The sequence below is a fragment of the Cloeon dipterum genome, chromosome X (genome assembly GCF_949628265.1).
Source record: "Cloeon dipterum chromosome X, ieCloDipt1.1, whole genome shotgun sequence".
Taxonomy (NCBI): domain Eukaryota; kingdom Metazoa; phylum Arthropoda; class Insecta; order Ephemeroptera; family Baetidae; genus Cloeon; species Cloeon dipterum.
In genome coordinates, this window is record NC_088790.1 from 14,816,236 (window position 1) to 14,836,204 (window position 19,969).

The window sequence follows — 19,969 nt, forward strand, 5'->3', positions numbered from 1 at the left end:
ATTTCTTAATTTCTATGAGAGCACTGACGAGTTCAAAAACCTGCTCCTAAAGGAATGAATGAAAATTTATTCTCAGGACAGAATGCTGCAATTATCTCCATCGCTCTCGTCATTAATGGTGCAGAAAGAAATTAATTGAAGACAATTAATCGCTGGCGCCGATTTCACGGACAATCAGGTCGAACAAAGGCTATCTGCGCCGTTTTCCGCGAGTGCTTGCCATGTGGCCATTTATGTACGGGACTCTATATCATCAATAAATTACTAAATGACCACTTCTCGCGCTCGCTCGCCGTCTTTGGAAAAGCCTTGCCAACTCTATAGTGTGGCTATATATTGGCGGATACAAAGGTTGCGTCTATTAAGGGCAGTGAAAGGAAGAATAATCTGCACTGGATTGATAAAATAATACGGAAATCAAAGTTTTGAGATACAAGTTCAGTTGAATACTTTTTTTTCAGAAGTATACAAATGATGATTTCTCAGCAAGCTTGAAATGTTATAGCAATTTGTTTTCCTCAACATCGACTTTTCTATAAAATGCAAGGCTATTAGCTGTTTCTGTTTCTTTCCGTGGAAATAGCCTATTTCAATCTTTCTTCTCTGGAAATTCTGTACAAAATCATATGATTCAGAAAATGTTATCAGAAATTAAATGGCATAAATATGTGCGTAATACATAAAACGCACGTGCGTGGCCTGGTATTGGTATTCTGATCTTGATTAAATTGAGATGTTGTACGAATGGACAAATTGTAAACCCTAAAATATTAAGTAAAAATTCTTCATAGTTTGCATTTTTTTATTTTTAAAGAAGATTTTTTCAGCGATTTGTATCTTTTGTTCAGAATGGGGAAAATAATTGGTGGGTGCTGGTTTTATTCTCTTTATTAAAAAATTCGAAATTAATTTTGAAAATAAGGTGGTTTTAAATAAAATTTTGTGCATATTCCGAGAGGATTTTACCCACATATGATTTAGATTAATTGGAACCCATCCCCTGCCCTCGGGGTGGAATTTTAATACTGGAAGCGTTCTTAATGTTGTGGTTTATGAGTTTTTCGCAATGAATAACCCAAATATGGACTCATTTTCATTGTATCTTGCTCCATTAGTTTATAAATAACCAACAGTTCACTTCACACCGTTTGTCATGTTAAATCTAACATTAGAATCTCATGCGTATTGAAATGTCTGATTCATTATTGCATATTTGATCCCTTTTGTCGATTTTCTTTTTATTATTTGCTGATTTTTTGTTGAACTTTTAAAAATGAAATTTAACTTGTGCCCATACATGATTCAGTATTATGAATGTGGGAAGTGAGCATCATTTAATTTAAGGAGCACAGAAATTAACTAAAATTTTTAGAGGCTTTTACAAAATATAACTATTTCTGTCGCTCTTAGTTTTGGAATATAAAATGGTCAAATACAATTAATTATCTTAAATTTTATCCTCACAATACAATTATCCATAGAGGAGTAAACAGTCACCATTGCATCTTCATCTGTCCAGTGAATCATAATTTTTTCTATAAAAAAGACTGGTTAAAGATTTTGCAAGCATATACTGCGTTGTTTCATGATGGAAGTAGTTTTTTATCAACTACACTAAGAGTAAATTATGCGAAAAAATCTCTTTTTAATGATGATTTCAACAACTTTATTACTAACAATCTCAGAGATCTTGATAACCAAAGAGATATATCAAATTTCTCAAAGTTAACTGGGAAAACAACGTTTTTTTAGTTGCTGTAAATTAGTTGTATCTTTTCTCGTATTCTTTGAAGTTGCGTAGAAATGTGTGTTTGCTAGTATATTTACACTAATAAATACACGTTAAATAAAAAATCAAATCACTTTAATGCGTTCATTCCTCACTGTCCCGGCAGTGTGGGATGAATTACGAGGCTGCTGGAGCTAATCTTATACATATACATTTATTATTTTATTTGAGCCGTGTGCGCGAGAGAGCCTATTGAACGCACAATTATCTGATTCGGCCCGATATGGAAAGAAAATTGCAACAATAATGAAATGCATGCAGCCTGGCACAGGGCAGAACAACCGAGAGGCCGCGGCTGCCCAAGGTTTTCGCCATTTAAGGCACGCTCACGCTGCAGCATAAAGCTCCAACATAAGCGGCAGAAAACAGACCAAATAAATGCAATCGGTTGCAAAAAGGAGAGAGAAAATATTTTGAGGTGGTGATATGTATCAATTTATTGTAAGTTAATTATGAGAAAAATTACAGCAATGTTTGAGCTTTGCGTTTATTAAGGTTGATATTTTTGAGTGTATTTTTAGGTGGTTAATTTTATTCGGTTGGACAGTTTGTTCAAATTTACTTTTAGAGTGAATATTTGCATGATATTTAAACCAAAAGGTCATTTTTAAAAAATGAATGGTTTTATTTAGCAATGCAAAACAATTTTCCTGGTATTTATTCATGTTAAATCATTTTGACAAAATTTGGGACAGAATTTATCTTATTCGAATTTAATTTTTTTGAGAATTGCATGACATTTCGGTGAAATTTTTGAATTCTGGAAGAGTGTAAGTTGGTTTTGAACTATTTTAGTTAATTTGACTAGGGCTGAAATTGCTGATAATGTCTGCTCATTTCAAGTCAATTATACTTTGTAGCATGTGTAAACTAAAAGCAAAGTAAATAATATTTTTTGACAAAATAAAACGCAGTTCATTTACAGTAATGTTTTTTATTACATTATTTCTTTATGTATAATTTACAAACGTGAATCAGTCAAATGCAATTATATCTAGGTGTATGCAGGTAATCAATAAAAAAGGTAGAGTTGCCGCGCGATTTGGGAAAAGAGATTGTACATTTCTGCGGAGCGGTTCGGAGGTATTTCACGCATGAATAGCGTGGAATTGTTTCCAAGCAATCTAGCTTTTCTCTCGTGGAAAAGTGCGAATGAAAAATCATTGTAAATGGAAAACGTTCAGTAGGCTGGTAAGACTTTGCTTGGATATCCCTGAATTGCCTTGATTTTCTCCTTAAACTAATCGAAATATTAATCCTGGGGAGAAAATACAAATCTGGCCTGTGGGTATGTATCTGCGTCGACAATGTATTTCGTCGTAACTATCATTTAGCAAGGGATTGTGAAAACAACAGCTGTCGATTTCTTTTCAATTAAAGAAACAGCCATCAACAAAATAAAATACGCAGATTAAGAAAATGAGAGGCTTAAGTTTTCGAGGGTTTCGTGTGTCAAAATGTGGTGGGAGTTACGTGAGCTGTTGAGTAAAAAATTTGTTCGTTGTCATAGGCCGGAGGGACCTTTGTATTAGCAAAATGAGACCCCTTTTCGTCCCTTTTTTGTTTTACAAGGGGGAAAATGTCCTAGTCAGCAACGATTATTTCTTTGCATTAATTCTGACTCTACACGGCTCAAAATACAAAATTTTTACGAAGAAATATGCTCGTTTTATAAATTTTCAACACCAACTAAGATCCTTTTCTGCTAAGTCAACTCTAATGTGTATTCAATGTCATAAAAAATACAAAAATAAAAGTCGGTTGGCGACATATTTTCTTTACATGGCAGTTATCAATTAAGTTGGTTGCCCTTAGCATGCATAAAAATTGGAAATTACTATCCCTCCTCGTTATTACTTGGCCTTTTGTCTGATATTAATCTATCGTGGAGCACTTCAAAAATAAAATACGAAATTTGTAACAGTTTATACACGTTAGGGAAAGCGAGAGAGAAGACAAGACAAAATGCAGATTAATGCCGGTTAATCTGAAATATCTGCTAAAGGCACAAGCCTGAAATTGTGACATCACACAATATATATATGAAATGTGTTGAAAATATTTCCATCATTAAAACCTTCTGCAATACATTCAAATGAGGCTGCGACAGTACAAACAAAAAAGAGACAACAGCGTCAAAAATTTGTTTCCAATCAATGGAGAAAGGGAGTCGACACATGTCGCATATGATTCAACAAGAATTTCAAAAATTAATTTAGCCAACATCAGATAATATTTTTTTCACTTAAGACTCCAGAACCTTAACGAAATTTTTATCTTCATAAAATTTTAATTTATCAAAAAGGGTAATTTGAAGTCTAGGCGGAATGTGACACTTAGGACAGGAAGAAGCAATTTCGAAACTTACTCTAATTTCCTGGAAAAAAACGAAGGAGGATTTTTTACAATTTCGACTCAACAGTAAACATTAGGATGAATTTTAAACATTTCATAAACGGTAGCAATGATCTAGGACAGCGGGAAACGTTTTTAGAGTAGGTTATAGATTTTCTTGGTAAAATTAAAAAAAAGGAATACTCGACTCGACAGGGAGAGAAGTGTTCCTGAGTGAAGCACTTGAGGTAGATTAGAGTTCCATGAATTTGCCACTATTTCCTCGATTTGCGTCCTAAATTTCCGATTCTCCTCTATATATTTGCACGAAAAATTTACAACATTATTGCTGCACGATTCTTTTGAGAAGTTACCTCCGTCGCATCAAGTGTGAACAAAACTGCATGCACTGTGAGCATACACAAAAGCTCAACTCAGCTAAATGCACAGAAATCTTTTTGAGAGCGAAAGAGAGAAAATAAACGAGATTCGTCGATCAAATATTATTTACAGAATCAGGTACCGACTGTGAGGTAGTTTACCCGTGTTCACTTCTTCTGAAAAACTTCTTGTGTTAAACTTCTCTTGAAAACTATGCACAGTGAAATTAAACGTTAATCTTCTGCTAGCACCGTCACTTGAGTCACGTCGGCCGCTAGCAGAGGTTCCACTTGACACGACGGACAGCCCCGCGAGTTGCAGCCGGGCCCAGGACACGACGGACACGCGCTCTTCCCATCCCCTCGCGGAAGAAACTGAAACATAACATCGACAACAGTCAGTTTTGTTTGCGACAATTCAAAAATATATGATTAACTAACACACGTTTAATAGAAATTAATTTAGAATTAATGAGGAACTTACGCGAGGGTTCTCGGTGATGTGCACGTGCTTAAGCATGGGCGTCGAGGTGCCGTTTGGAATCCGCCCATTGCTGTGGACACCAGTCGCTTGGGGAGTGGGGTGCCAGCCCTGAAACAAAATTGAACGCGGAGAATGAGACCAAATGGGTCAGATAATGAATGCGAACACCAACCTTGGTGTCCAGGTGGTCGGTTTGAGCAGGAGGTATGTTGGAGCTGGAACTGAGGACCATCATGTCGATGCCCTCAGAGTGGTGGTGCAAACCGTTGCCGTTGGTGTGAGGTATGTTGTGGTTGCGCAGCCGCAACGCTTTGGCCAGCCGATACGTGATCCCGACCACTGCAAAGATAAATAATTTGTAAAAACCATTCTATTGACATCTTGTCTGTCTGCTCACCTAATATAAAGAAAATGAAAACTGCGCTGATCGAAACTGCAAGAAGAAGGCGGTCGTGTCGCTACAACACAAAGACAAGATATTAAAATTACAATTATTACAAGGATTGGGAAAATGAGATGAATTTTTACGAAAAAAGTTTCTCTAAAAATGACAAAAGATTACTTACTAACGAGTTAAGTGAGGTAGGTTCGTCTGCAAGGGAGCTGTCAACGCTCAACATTTGGAACTTGAAGAAGTCGGCGGCTCTACCATATCCAGCCTGCGTAGAATACGTTTTAATTCGACCCCACTAAACTTTAAACAATCCACAATTCGCACCGAGGTTGACGCGTTGACTGTGGCCACGTAGCTTGTGGGGAGCAGGCCGGACACCTGCAACCAGGTCTGGTTGGTCGGCGCCTGCAGCCACTGCTCCAGAGGCTGATCGGCGCTTTCTGCCGGCGTGTAATAGACAAGGTAGGTGCGAATCTGGCCGTTCGACTCGCTCGGCGCGCTCCAAGTAAACTTGCCGCTTGACGAGTCGCTTTGGGTGAAGTTCAGCTCGCTCGGCGGTTCAGGAACTGCGAAATTTCCATGATTTTCTGAAGTAAGTAATCGCATTTGAAACTCACCTGCCTCCAGGGTTTGGCACTGCACTGTTTGGTTGGAGGCACCAATATTCAGGTTGCTGTAGTAACTTTGAACGGAGAATTTGTACGTTGAATACGGCTTGAGGTCAGTGATGAAAATAGAATGCTCAGAACTAGAACAGGGATTAGCTGGTTGCTGTGTCTTTACTATGCTCGTCTCACCTGTTGATTTGAATAAAATCGTCAGAGCCTAGAAGCTTGTAGGAGACCCTGAACAATCCCCCATAGCGGCCTTCCCAGGTGAGTTTCACGGAGTTTGAACTCATGGCGACAACTTCCAAAGCTGACACGGATTCAGCGTGCACCAGGCTTGGCTTGAACTCAAAAGAGCCAACTTCTACTGAGTCACCATCGACATTCAACGCCCGAACCTGGATTGTCAGAGGCTCACGCAGATCTGGACAAATTTACATAGTTACAAAAGTAAGAGGGTACTAACAGAAAGACATTGGGTAATTATAATTACAAGGGATCTGTGGCATAAATATTTGAAAGAAATATTTGATAAGAAAGGGTGATCAGTGGGCCATTTAATGATATATTAAACTTAAATTTTTTGAGAGTTATGTTCTGGGTTTGAAAATTATTAATGGTTAACCATAGAACAAAACACCTAAATATTAACTGAAAGGTGAAATTTACTTTTTAAAATGTCATTTTTATAACTGTAAAAATTGAAACTTATATTAAGTCTTCATTAATTATCAACATATCTCTTAGTGGGTAAAATATTAATTTTCAGCTCAAACGTACCTATGTCTTTTATGCTGTAGTTTGTCACAAGAGGCCCAACATTGTGAGGTCCAAAAATAACTGTCCCGTTCCTCCATGCAGAAATATTGTAGGAACGTGGCTCAATCCTGTTTTTCTTAGATCTGGCCCAGCGAAATTTGATGGCAGATTTGAGGACTTGCACAATTTTGATTTCCAGGGTTGCTTGGGTTGTGTTGATGACTTCTGGCATCATGACTGATTGACAGTTAAAAGTGCCGCCGTCCCCAAGGGGCCATCCATGTTTGGTGCCGCTAATGACGCACACCTTGTATAAAACACCTGAGGTTAGCCCTGAGAAAAAATTGTCTTGAGAATATTCAATTCAGCTATTTCAGAACTAACCTGTGATTGTGGCGTTGTTAACGTCAGTTGGGGTGTCCTTTTCTTTGAACTCATGGGAACCAGCTACCCTGTAGAGAACCTTTTGGCCGATGACTTTGTTCAGCGTCTCTTGGGACTTGGGTTTTTTCCAGAACACCGTGACTGAGGTTGGACTGTTTGCCTGTACCAAAGTTACCTGAGGCAAAATCGAGGATCGGCCGCCAGCCGTCCTGCAGGTAACTATTTCGCTGATGTTGGATGCTCCCCCAATGGTGAATCCGATCAAGAAAAATGAGTAGTTTGTCAACGGCTTCAGCTCCTCCACAATGTGGCTCTTAGCGGTGACAGTAACCTCATTGATTGAAAATAACCGGGCTGAAAAATGACAAATAAATAAATATAGGCAATTGAATTCAATGTGCATGATTCTTATATATAAAAATTACTATTATTTAAATTTGGAAAATCAATCTTTTCCTGTTTTATATGCAAGTCAAAAATCAAAATTGCAACTAAAATATTTGAATGAATATCCAGGTCAAAAAATGTAACTTAAAACTTATCAAAAATAAAAATATATATTTTTTGTATAAAAATTGTAACATTTTTAAGCAAACGATTTTAAGCGAATTTTAGGTTTTGAGTTGAGTTCAAGGACAGTTTGGTGATTTTAGTTTGGCTAAATTACCGCTAAATTCTTCTTTCGAATTAAAAAAAGTCAATATTCTTGTCATAAAATATAAAATTGATCAAGAATTAAAACTAAAGAGTAAAAATGAGCATGGTTTTACAGTGTCTTATCAATTATTGCGCACATACCTGTTTCATAATAATAAAGAGAATATGCTAAAATATTTATAGCTGATGCGTTCCATGAAAAATCAATAGAAGAGGTAGTAACGTAGCCACATTTTAAATCTGTCGGCGGATCAATGGCAACATCCTTAACGCCCGGCTCTTCAACGAGCCTGAAAGCGGCCCACGCCTCGCCAGCATCGTTCCATCCGCGGCACTGCCAAGGCAATTCGCCAACGATTAACTAAAAAGATTTCCAAACAGCGTTCTTACCTGATAAATGCCAGCATCGCCAATGAGCGAGTTTCTTATGATTAGGTGCCAGCCATCCTGCACAACGCGCTCGTTGGTATCCACAAGAGTTCCATTCTTGTACCAGCTGATTTTTGGCGTAGGAACTCCCGCCATGTCGCATTTGAAGATGATTGGAGTTCCGACGATGCGATTTACACTCTTAGATGTTCTCTTGATTATCGGTGGAACCTGCACCGACACATTGTATCTCTGCAATGATTGGAAAAAATTATTATATTTCCATTTCTAAACACATTGTGAAAAGCTAAGAGAATCAATGCTAGCCACTACAAACTGAAATATATAAATATATTTATATTGAAACGACTTGAAAAAATTTCCAAATTTTTCCCAATTGAGGTAAACTGGGATTCCGGTTTCAAATCGTTTCAAAAATTACTGTGAAACAATCCCATCATATAAAAAGAGATTATTACTGTCTATTGTCCACCCTTTTGCGAAACCCTACAATCACATTCATCACTTACAATCAAGGCATGGTGCTCCTTGTTCTCAGAGTCAACGTTTGTCGCTTCGCATGTGTAAACATCTGAGTCCCGCTCCATGCTGTTGGGAATCGCGAGAACATTGCTGCCCAAGCGACTTTGCCTCTCAAAAGATTTCTTCTTGCTTCCAGATAGCGAGCTCCACCGCAACAAGGGCACCGGGTATCCTGAAGCCTCGCACTCAAGGGACAGAGTTTCGTTTGCCTGCACCTTGATGTCCACTGTCTCAGGCTCCGACAGCATTCGCGCCGGTCGGAAGCGTTGTGACGCTGGCACCACCTCCAGGTAGGCGCCCTCACTGGCGATCCTGACTTTCTTGTTGCTGGCGATGCAATGGTAAACGCCGGCATCGCTCTCTTGAACCTCATCAATCAGCAGAACTCCCGAGCGTAACACAGAGTATCTTCTGAATAAAAGTTCATTTGAAAAATTGTATGTTAGAAATAAGTTTGTTGCATTACCTTTCATGGTTAGGTAGGGTTTTATTGTCCCTCCTCCAAAAAATGTTAGGGGTTGGCACCGCTTCAATGTGGCAGCTCAGTCTTGCGGTATCCCCGATTTCCACACTTAAATTCTTTGGAGATTGTGTGAAGCTAGCAGCAAAAACTAAAAACAAATTTTAAGGTAGGATTCTTCGACTTCAACTAAACAATTGGTTTTTGAATTGCACAAAAGAAAGCTAATTACCTGCTACTCTGACGGAAGAGGCCTTGGAAAGGAGAGACAGACCATCGCTGCTTGTCAGCTTGCATTGGTAATTTCCTTCATCTGAATGCCGGGGTGGGTCATGCTCGATCTATCAAATTCCAAGAAAATTCGTTAACACGAACACAAACAACAGAAACTTTTTAAATTTTCCCCTGACTTATGATCAAGAAAAACACACTAAGACAAGAGTAATTTGAAATTTTAGTGGTTTAAAGTAGTTTGAGTTCAATTATGTTATTTCATGATTAAGTAAAATGGAAGATAACATGATCCAGATTTTCCAACCATGTAAATCTGGGAATTTCATTTTTAAATGTTTCAAAATGAAAAAAGCACTGGACAATATTTTTGTCCTTTTTTAATCCTTTTGCTTTCAAAACAAAATAAGTATTTGATTTAGAGCAATTCAAACTTTCAACTAATTTTAACTAAACACATTTCAATCAAGTAATCCCAAATCAATCCAATTTTATATTTATTGCCTACCTCTCTAAAGGAAAGATATCCGGTGGGATGGATGGAGACCCTGTCACTAAGCACCACAGGTTCTCCATTGACAAGCCAGCTGACCGAGACTGACCCTTCAGAATGGCTGCCTCCAGGGGCACATGCCAACGCCAGTGGCTTGCCCTTGTAACCGATGACCAACTTAGGAGGTTCCCGAGCGAAACTTAGACCAATGTCATTCTCATCCGCTGTAAGATTGAGAAATTAGGGATCATTTAAATAAACTACTTTATTAAGCATTCTTTTATAAAGTTCCCAAAGATAGATCTTTTAGATTAAACGAATAAATAAAACCACATATAAAAAATATTTATTTATTTTTATTGAGTGTTGTTGGGTTTGAGTTTGACAGTGGTGTTTTAATCAGAACAGTTTTCCCAGAAAGTGAGAGAAACCAGGACAACCGAAGATAAGCGCAGAATGTGCTAATTATCAGCTTTTTACAGTACCCTGATGGCGTGCAGTGTGTCTTGCACATTTTCTGGGTGGCATTTAACTTGGGAAATACAACGATGAGCATATATGTTACATCTAACGGATAGACAATCTGCTACTAAGCCTCTAGGGCCAACTTTAACGCCAAAGTTCGATTTCTAACGTTTTCTAATGACATTATTTTCTGACTGGTTTGATAGGCACAAAAATCAAGTTGGGAATTTAAGACGATCCACCAAGTTTTTCTATATGCGTCTTATTTACTTAGAAACACCAAATTAATAAACATATTTTTTTGTAATTTTGAGCCATAATTTATATCATCTAGATTCAAAGTGATTTTTTATTGCGGATCAGCAGAGCAACTAATCATCTAACTCATTTTTTTGAGCAAAAAACCATCGGGATAACTTCAAAACACCAGAAAACACATAACAGTGCAACAAAGGTTATTTTTGAAGGATTTTATTTCGTAGTTTGTCCTTAACTTAATTTTTTACCAGTCCATTCGAAAAACATGTATCAATGTATCGTCAGGATTGATCTAATTGTTAAAATCAATTTAAATTCACAAGCGAAAATATAACTAACAGCTCTTTTATATGAAGATTAAATAATTGCTACTACCTAAAGCACTGTTGGCTCGCATTGTTAAGGCATTCTCAGGAGTGTCAAAGCAATGGGAGGTATTTGAGCAGTTCGGAGATCTAATACTGGCTACCCAATGTCAGAGATGGCAAAAAGTGGTTAGTTTAGTGACTCGATGAAATGCTCAAATTGCTCAACGGGCTGGGAGGCGCACCGCGGCGCCGACTCACTACTTGCTGGTTTGCACCTTTCCAGCATGCGTGATTCGGCTTCACGGGACGAATGTCTAGCGTTTCAATACAGTCCTCGGTGCGGAGGCAAGTGGCCCTTGAGTGGGCTGGGTCCCTGTGCGGCCTGGTGCGCCCATGTTATCCGTTCGCGGTGTTATTGGGACCCGGGTTTCAGCATTCGTGCTAGTGCGGTGCGCGCCCTTTCCGGTCCTCGCACAAGGATAAAAAGAGCAAAAAAATAAAAAAAAAATAAAGGAGAGAGAATGGTCTGGAAGCGTCTTAATCGGTTCCCATCAGAAAACGTTCAAATAAACGTTTGTTTAAATTTTCTTTTGAGCAAAACGCAATGAAATTTAAAAAAATCCATTTCTCATTTTCCAAAACTTTGTTTTCAATCCGACCTGAAAAAATTCAACCGTAGGGGCCGGAAGTATGAATCACAATTCATACTAAATAGCAGAACAATTCAATTTGAAATCGAGAACAGGCGAAAAGAGCAGTCCCCCCTAAAACGAAAAGTTTCTGCTACACAGCACTCGGTTTTGCGCTGTTCGCCGCGATAGTGAGCCACGTGCGTCAATCAAAACAAGCCAGGGCGTAGTAGGGACGAACGCGCAGGCCCTACTACCCCGTGTGGCGATCGATGAACCGCAAATCGTTACTCGCTACTAAACAAAACCGCCCCCCGCACGCCCCCGGCCCCAAAATGGTCGGCCCGCCAAGAAAATGATATCCCAAAACACGTCCTGCCGACTGACACAACCCAATCCTCGACTCGGCGCCGAAAATTCCCTGAACGCAACGGGGGCGTGGCCGCCATTCAGCTTATGCAACCCACCAAACCAGCCCCCGCTCGCCTAACGCCGGATAAACGCGTGCTCCGCCAAATTGCGCAGCCACGAAAACGTCCGCCGCGGGCAGCAAAGGCCGCACAAAAAGCTCTTTCCTCATTGCACTGCTTTCCGCTTTCCTCATTCGGCCGGCATTTTTCTGCGCAAAACGAGGCCCGAAAAAGCGTATAAAAGATCCAATCCCTGAGCCGGATAGGAAAAAGTGCAACCAAAACGGACGCCACGCGAATTATTTTGCTTTTCGACTTTGCTCCGAGGACGAGGACGCGCCAAGCAATGTCACGTTGCTTCTCGCGCTCACCAAAAATCGATGCAAAAGCCGGATTCTTCGTTCTACAGGCAAAACATGCTGTGCACACGACAATGAGGCCGGAATGAAACAAATTAAATTGAATACAGAGTAGCATAAAAAATTAGACTAGATTCGATCGAAGGCAGGCCTCACAACTCAAAAAGAAAGTGCCTACGTGCGAAATCAGAAAATAAACTTTAGCCATTTCTTAAAAATAATGGCAGCAGAGAGAGCAGTTAAAAGTCATGATCCGAAGAGCCGACTCTAGCATTGATTCGAAATGCAGACCTGCTCTTGTCCGCGAGCAATTTCAGCCTGATGACAAAACGCCGTTGAGCGTGTGCAAAAAATCGAGTGCGGTTTATTCAATCCGAGCCTGGAGTCGCGTGAAAAATCGGAAACAAGAGCACGGGGAGCGTGCTGTCGTCGAGTCGTCGAGACTTTGTTTCCTCCTCTCCTTTGTTTTCCTCCTGTTGCCCGCGACCGGAATTTATCTCACCTTTCACGCAACTACTGCTCTTGCATTCAGTTTGAGCGCGCGGGCTTGGATCCGATATTCTATTTCTTTTACTAGTTTCGCTAATGCTAATACAACCCTATCTCTTGCAATCGTATTTTAATATTTTGTATGCTGCATGTGAAAATTTTGATGACTTTTGAAAAACTCTAGCTTCATAATCCTGCACTGATAATGACACGCGATATCAAGCATTAAATGTTGTCATTAACCACATTACAAATTGGTCTCATTAATTGAAGGTGGTTATTATTATTATATGGATTGAAAAAATTGAATTGAATTATTGAAAATCCCCTCACATTGTTTCATTTAATTGTGAAAAGATCGAAACCGAGCGCAACCACCACCGTTTGCAACTTTGCATCATCAAGCTACTCGACTACGTTGCTTTAGCTGATATATAGAAGTGCGTCTTCGGTACGACTGCACCAAAAGTGCGCATCACTTGAATTTTATTTGCATTTTGCCGCAGTGGTTGCTAAGCATCTGAACCAACAGTTTCAACACTTAAATTCTTTGGAGATTGTGTGAAGCTAGCAGCAAAAACTACACACAAATTTTAAGGTAGGATTCTTCGACTTCAACTAAACAATTGGTTTTTGAATTGCACAAAAGAAAGCTAATTACCTGCTACTCTGACGGAAGAGGCCTTGGAAAGGAGAGACAGACCATCGCTGCTTGTCAGCTTGCATTGGTAATTTCCCTCATCTGAATGTTGGGGTAGGTCATGCTTGATCTATCATATTCCAAGAGAATTCATTAACACCAAAAAGAAATTTTTAAATTTTACCTTAATTTATGATCAAGAAAATACCCTGAGCCAAGAGTAAATTGAAAGTTTTTAGCGGTTCAAAGTTTTCTGAGATTGGTTTCAATTGTGTTCTTTCATGAATAAGTAAAATGAAACGAAATTTTATTAAAACTTTTCAATCATTTATTTGTGGGAATTTTGTTTTTAAATATTTCAAAATGTAATGTGCAAATAATACGATTCCAGTAAAAATAGCACAGGACAATATTTTCGTCTTTTTTCACCTTTTTTTAGTCCATGCTTTCTAAACAAAATAAATATTCGATTTAGAGCACTTTAAAATTAAATTTTTTACTTCAAATACATTTCAATCAAGCAATCACAAATCAATCCAATTTTGTATTTATTGCAACCTACCTCTTTGAAGGAAAGAGATCCGGTGGGCTGGACCGAGACCCTGTCACTGAGCACCACGGGTTCTCCATTGACCAGCCAGCTGACCGAGACTGACCCTTCAGAATGGCTGCCTCCAGGGGCACATGCCAACACCAGTGGCTTGCCCTTGTAGCCGATGACAAACTTGGGAGGCTCCCGAGCGAAACTTAAACCGATGTCATTCTCATTCGCTGTAAGAAGATTGAAAATTTTGGGATTTTTGTCACAGCTCACAGCATCATATTTTCGATTAAACGAATAAAATAAATCAAAGCATCTGATCCAATTGTAAAGCCAGTACGACGGCCCAATTTCCAAACATTCAAGCTACACACTTTAATTTTTCCGTGCGGTCGCCGCGCTATTTTGCGCATAGACGACTTTCCGCGGCAGGCAGCACAATATTCACGTGCTCTCGATCAAGGTCACGGCCGGTGCGACCGAAAAAGAGAGTTGTCAAAAATCATTTGCCGCTGCTCTGCGACCAACCAGCCGAGCGGCAGCGCCAAGGGATTGTCCGTCCGCGAAACCGGTCACTTTGCCAACAGCTCTGCTCCTCTGCTCCACGCCGAGATGCACATCCGATTCGAAAACTTGCACGCCTTCCCTGCCCGTTTGCCGCACACACGCGCGCGCTCTGGCCCGGCCAGGCAGATTCGCCGCGTCTAATATTATTTTTGCGGCAGTTAGAAACGCTCTCAAGGTCGTCGGATAAAAGAAGCTCATTGCGGGCCGGATTCGAGACTCGCACATCTCGCAAGATTCAACCAATACAATTACAGCCTTTGACAAGAACAGAAAATTTAAATTATCTCAAAAAAGTCTCACTGCAAAATTCAATCATCACGCACGCATTTTCCAACGTCCGAAGATATTATTTAATCCCTGGGAAAAACCGAACGGGTAATACATTCATGTTAATTGATTCGTCCATTCATTCGTGTGCGGGGTGCCACGAGCAGAGCCACGACAAGACAAGAAACCCATTCCGATCGGGCCACGGGCAGCAGAATTTCCGTCAGCCCGTCAAAATCTGGTTTCGCGTGCAAAAATAAAAGACGGACGGCCGCATGAATAGGCCGCCGAGCAGGAGAAGAATCGCAGCCCGTGCGGTGTGCGTTCGCGGGACAAACAATGCGCGAGGGAGCGCATTACGCTCGCTCCATTATCCCATCTTCTGCCAAATATTTTGCACGTGTTTTGCTCCTCGGCTGCTGGCTCTTTTGGTGGTTTGCTTTTATTTCGGGCGAGGGGAGGCGGGAGTGGGGGCCAAGGCCTAGAAAAGGTTCGCTTCTAGCCTCCCTCCGCGGGCCTCCCGCCAGCCTGCCTGCCAGCCGTAGGTCCAACCTGACAAACTGGTGGCCAAGGGCCGGGCCGCCGCCGCCCGCCCCTCAAAGGGCAGCCCGCGGACTCGGCAAAAGGCCGCCGCGCATTCCTCGCTCGCGCCCCGAGTCCTTGACCTTGCGCGGCCGCTCCTAGATTCGCGTGCCACCGGCCGCCCGCGGAGGCTCCGCAGGACGAGATGAGCCAGCCGGCGAACACCCCGAGAACGGGCGGGCGCGCCGCCCCCGCACGCGCAATATCACAAGGGGGTCGACGCCCTCCACGCCCCTGACCGACTTGCGCCCGGCCGAACCCGCCCGGCCGACGCCTTCGGCCACCTCCGACCCGAGGGGCGGCTCTCTCGCCAAAATATCGCGCACACACAAACACACACCAAATTGCGGCGCAAATTCCGCGCTCGCGCGCCGCTACCGGCCGCCGACGCGCGCCCACGGCCCCTCGCGCAAAGGTCCCGACCCTGGACCTCCTGACTCCGGCACCACCATACTCTTGACCCCGAACATGCCACCCTGTCCCTGCCCTGACCGAAACACCACGCACTCGCTCCTCCGACAGCCGACCCACCGCCCGTCAGGCAGTCCCTCCGTCGCCCTTCCGACAAACACGCCCGTCGCGCCCGGACCCACAAGGCCCAGCAAGGCCCACACTTACCTCGGGCGAAGCCTAGTGTTGCTATTGTACACAAAAGGCAGTGGAGTAGCGTTCGAGAAGCCATAAATACGAAGTCATAGGGACGCACTGTAAACAGTGTAAACACTTGCCACTCTCGCCGCCATACGGCTTTGTGATTAGTTCGCGCACACGCCCACCTCAAGGCGCTGCGCTCGATCAACCCCTCCCCGTCGATTATTGCCTCAGCGCGCAAACCCCCCGCGAGTCGCGAAATTTGTGAAAGCTTCGCTTCTGGCCCAGTAGAGTTGTTGAATGCTTTTTTATTTTGATATTGCTTGTTTGTTGTTTTAAATGATATGATATTATTCCTTTTGGCCGCTAGGTGATGTTATGCTGGATACGCCAAACTAGCTGAATTCTGATCAAATTACACTACATTCCGTATAATGAAATAGTAGATAATAATTTTATAATTTTTGTTCATTTTAAACATAATTCAAATATAATTTATCTATGCCAGTGGGTGATGTCACAACATGAATCCTCCGTAGTCAATAATTATACAAATTCACACCTACAGCATGAAAATTAATTGAAAAACTAAATTAAAACCCATACAATCGCAGAAGCCAGAGAAAATACGTAAATTTTCCTATTATTTTAATCATTTACCGCTATAACTAGATGCATAATTTGATTTCAAATCAAATACTTCGTTCAAGTTCATTAAACAACACCTTGATCATGATCTATTGAATTAAAATATTGAGCATCGTTTCACCTTGAAATATTTTGAATATTTCATATTTATTTGTAGCGGTTGCAGCAGTAACAAAATCTGTGATAATATTTTATTGAAAATAGTAGATTTTCATGGAATATATGAAGAAAGGTTATCAGCATGAAAAAAATGACTGAAAATGGGATGGATATTTGATGCAATAAATATAAACAGACTTTGGAGAAGTTAGACAAAAACTTAATTTATTAACACTGACACCTAGATTTAAACCAATTGCACATTCAGATCTTAACCTGCTTGATTTTCCTGTGCAGCTCTTCAAACTTCATGATTTTTCTGATGAAAAACTCGCCATATCTGTGTGCAACCTTAGTGTCAGCAATGTGGATCATGTCATGGTCGATGTAAAAGTCGAGCTCTGAGCCGGACTGGAACTGGCCCTCAAGTCCAGAGGCTCCCTTGCTCCACACCAGATTCTTCATCTTGTGCTTGAAGCAGAGCAGGTGGATGATCAGGTCCTCGGTCTCTTTGGCAATGTCGACCTTGGCGACGGTGCCTTCATTTGATCCCTCAGATCGAGCCTGCTGCGCCATGAAGGACGCCAGTTTCGACACAGGCAGTGTGGTGTATAGCTTCAGGTATGAGCGGATGGTCGGTAACATTTTCTGCTGCCGCACCTCGTCCATGAACACGTTGGTTTGGTGCTTCATGGCCTCCTTGACCGAGTCTTCCGATTCGACGTTGGTCGAACAAGGCGAGAGGAACTTAGGGCAGCCAAAGTTGAAGCACTGCTCGAACTCGTTCAGGTCTCCGTACTGCATCTTGTACATCTTCTCATGGAAGTTGCGTTCTCGCAGCGACTGCTGGATTGACTCATCCACGCACATTGGGTGCAGCACCAGGCAGATGGCCAGCAGAGTGTACATCTGATCAGTTTGCTTGTTAATCTAGAACAATTGTTTCGAAATTTAGAAACTGGAAGATGAAACATTTTTAAACATTAAACATGGCCGAGGATTTTGGTGAGTCATGGCTTTGCATCTACTTTTCACAAATTTAAAGGTTTGTCTAGCATTTAATTCAATTTTATGAATTATTATTTATTGTAGTTAATGAGTTTAGTTTCAAAAATTTAAGTTTATTGTGGGCTGACAGGGCAACTCTGCCCCAAATCAGCACACATCCATAAAGTAATGATACAATTATGTAGGAACAACATTTGGAAGGAAGTAATAATTAATGGTAGCTTGAGAATATTGTTTGTTGAGTTTAGATACCAAATAAGTATTGATTAGAATAACCCGGATTAAACATATATAATAAAAATGATGAGGCAAAGTATTATACAAATTGTTGCTGTCACTTCATTATATTTTTAAGATGTTGATTTGATGTAAATACTCCAATTAATTATTATTTTGTTTATGCAGGAATATTAATGATATTGCCTTGAAAGATAAATAATGAAAATAATAACTTTTCAATTTGCACAAGTTTTCATTTGCATGCAGGTTCAATGGCAGGGATACAAGAGATAACATTATTTTGAATAGATATGAAAAAACTTAAATGCACTTCCTCAGATTGATTTTCAAACTAACAACTAATTATGAAAGTCAAATTATTTTTCAATTAATTTAATATTTTACGGAATTGATTTAGTTCAATGCCTCTGCATCAATACGGCAGGAAGAAAAATCATGAAATTACAAGCCAATATTTTTTTACTGTAGTTTTGGTAAAATTTAAAAAAAAAATCAATGTAACATACCTGATCATTTTGGTACGAACGAGTTTGGAACAGCTGCTTTGTGCGCTGAATGTACAGCAAAATTGAGCTGAATGTCTGGATAGCGTCAGCATATCGCCTCATCATCATGTAGGCAAATCCAACGTAGTAAGAAGTTGTTATCTGGCACGCGGGCACATGCGAATACTGCAATAAAACTCATTTGTCAACAAAAGACTTCAACCTCAATAAAGTCAATCATCACCTTCTTGTGAATTTCCATGTTTTCCAGAACTTTGATGGCTTGGTAGTAATCACCAAGCAGAGAATGCAACCTCAGAAGGCCAACCAGGCTGAAGTAGCCCAGCATTTTGTAGAGCGAATGGCGCCCAAAGTCGCCAGCCACTGTGTCAGGGTCGCCACCGCTGGCGTACACTTCCAGCTGTTTCTTAATGTTGGACTTGTCGACCAACGAGTGGAGCACGTTCAGTACGCACAGCACGTTCCACATTTTGTTCTGGTTCAAGGTCTCGATCTCTTCGGGAGTCCTCTTTCCACCTCTTGCCCTGTTGAAACAAAAAATATGATAGCAACATATATAGTTTCCATAAGAAATTCAGAAAGTACCTGTACTGAGCAAAGGTTTGGAATTGGTAGACAAATTCATCAACCAATTCCCAAAGCCAAAGGTCTGGCAGTTCTAGAGACACTGGCGTCTCTCCATTGAGAATATAGTTAAAGAACTCGCAGTAGTTGTAGAAGGACTGGACTCTCTGTTCGAAAGAAGGTCCACCAGGGATGCGGGCGTAAATGTGCCGGTAGTACAACTCCTTATACAGAATAAGGAAAACAGGGTCGTTGTCCACAAGTGGAGCAATATCAGCCTCATCTGGCCATGACTTCTTGTCGAAGAATTGCTCAGTGAGCTTGGGGAATCTGGCGAATATTTTCAAAATAGGATTTTGGAAAATGAATTATAACAACATCAGACTCACGAGTTCTCGTAGTAATTTTGAATTTCAAAAATCATGCCCTCAGAGATAGCGTTCTTAAAGTATGTGATGAACTTGTTGACCACATCAGGCACCTTGTAGGCATATTGTCGGTCATATTCCATATCCAGGTGAGGGTCTCCCGTGTGGCCATCATAGTCCCCGCCATAATTGTACTCATACCCAGTCTACAATAACAAAGATATGAGATTGAAGAGATTTTCAGGGATTAAAATTTTATTAGAATCACTTACACTCTCTCCATATTCCTCTGAATACATTTTGAAAGCGATTTTCTAGTCCAAAGTGGTCCAATTTGTAAGAATGTGGATGGAAAAACAAAACACGTGAAATCTGCCGGCCACGATACAACACAACCGGAAGTGATGGCAATGGCAGTGGCTAATGATGCTGACTAGAGAGCCAGCAAGCGGATTATATAAAAACTACAATTAAGTGAGCAACATAACCAGCGCCACCACAGTTCTCAGAAGGAAGCTTTCACAAATTTCGTGACTCGCGGGGGG

General features: G+C 40.9%; 2 protein-coding genes across 4 annotated transcripts; both read right to left on the reverse strand.

The window, feature by feature from the left end:
- Window positions 1-2,707: 2,707 nt before the first annotated feature.
- Window positions 2,708-16,175, reverse strand: LOC135946693 (roundabout homolog 1-like). Of its 3 annotated transcripts, none has more exons than XM_065495009.1 (19): window positions 16,019-16,175; window positions 14,006-14,214; window positions 13,465-13,573; window positions 9,901-10,109; window positions 9,394-9,502; window positions 9,168-9,312; window positions 8,689-9,109; window positions 8,180-8,410; window positions 7,931-8,123; window positions 7,133-7,486; window positions 6,770-7,081; window positions 6,179-6,413; window positions 5,999-6,129; window positions 5,706-5,947; window positions 5,554-5,646; window positions 5,385-5,445; window positions 5,160-5,326; window positions 4,988-5,095; window positions 2,708-4,878 (listed from the first exon to the last, which is right to left on the reverse strand). In XM_065495009.1, exons 1-19 carry the CDS (start codon window positions 16,080-16,082, stop codon window positions 4,738-4,740), a joined length of 3,534 nt encoding a protein of 1,177 aa, XP_065351081.1. In that variant the 5' UTR covers window positions 16,083-16,175; the 3' UTR covers window positions 2,708-4,737. The 3 variants fall into 3 exon arrangements, with proteins under 3 accessions (XP_065351081.1, XP_065351080.1, XP_065351082.1); XM_065495008.1 differs by having other exon boundaries at window positions 8,689-9,112; XM_065495010.1 differs by lacking the exons at window positions 9,901-10,109; window positions 13,465-13,573 and having other exon boundaries at window positions 8,689-9,112.
- Window positions 16,176-16,936: 761 nt separating this feature from the next.
- Window positions 16,937-19,853, reverse strand: eIF3l (eukaryotic translation initiation factor 3 subunit l). The gene is made up of 6 exons (XM_065495014.1): window positions 19,697-19,853; window positions 19,446-19,630; window positions 19,078-19,386; window positions 18,716-19,016; window positions 18,493-18,657; window positions 16,937-17,668 (listed from the first exon to the last, which is right to left on the reverse strand). The coding sequence occupies exons 1-6, from the start codon at window positions 19,721-19,723 to the stop codon at window positions 17,003-17,005; spliced, it is 1,653 nt and encodes a 550-aa protein (XP_065351086.1). The 5' UTR covers window positions 19,724-19,853; the 3' UTR covers window positions 16,937-17,002.
- Window positions 19,854-19,969: the final 116 nt, after the last annotated feature.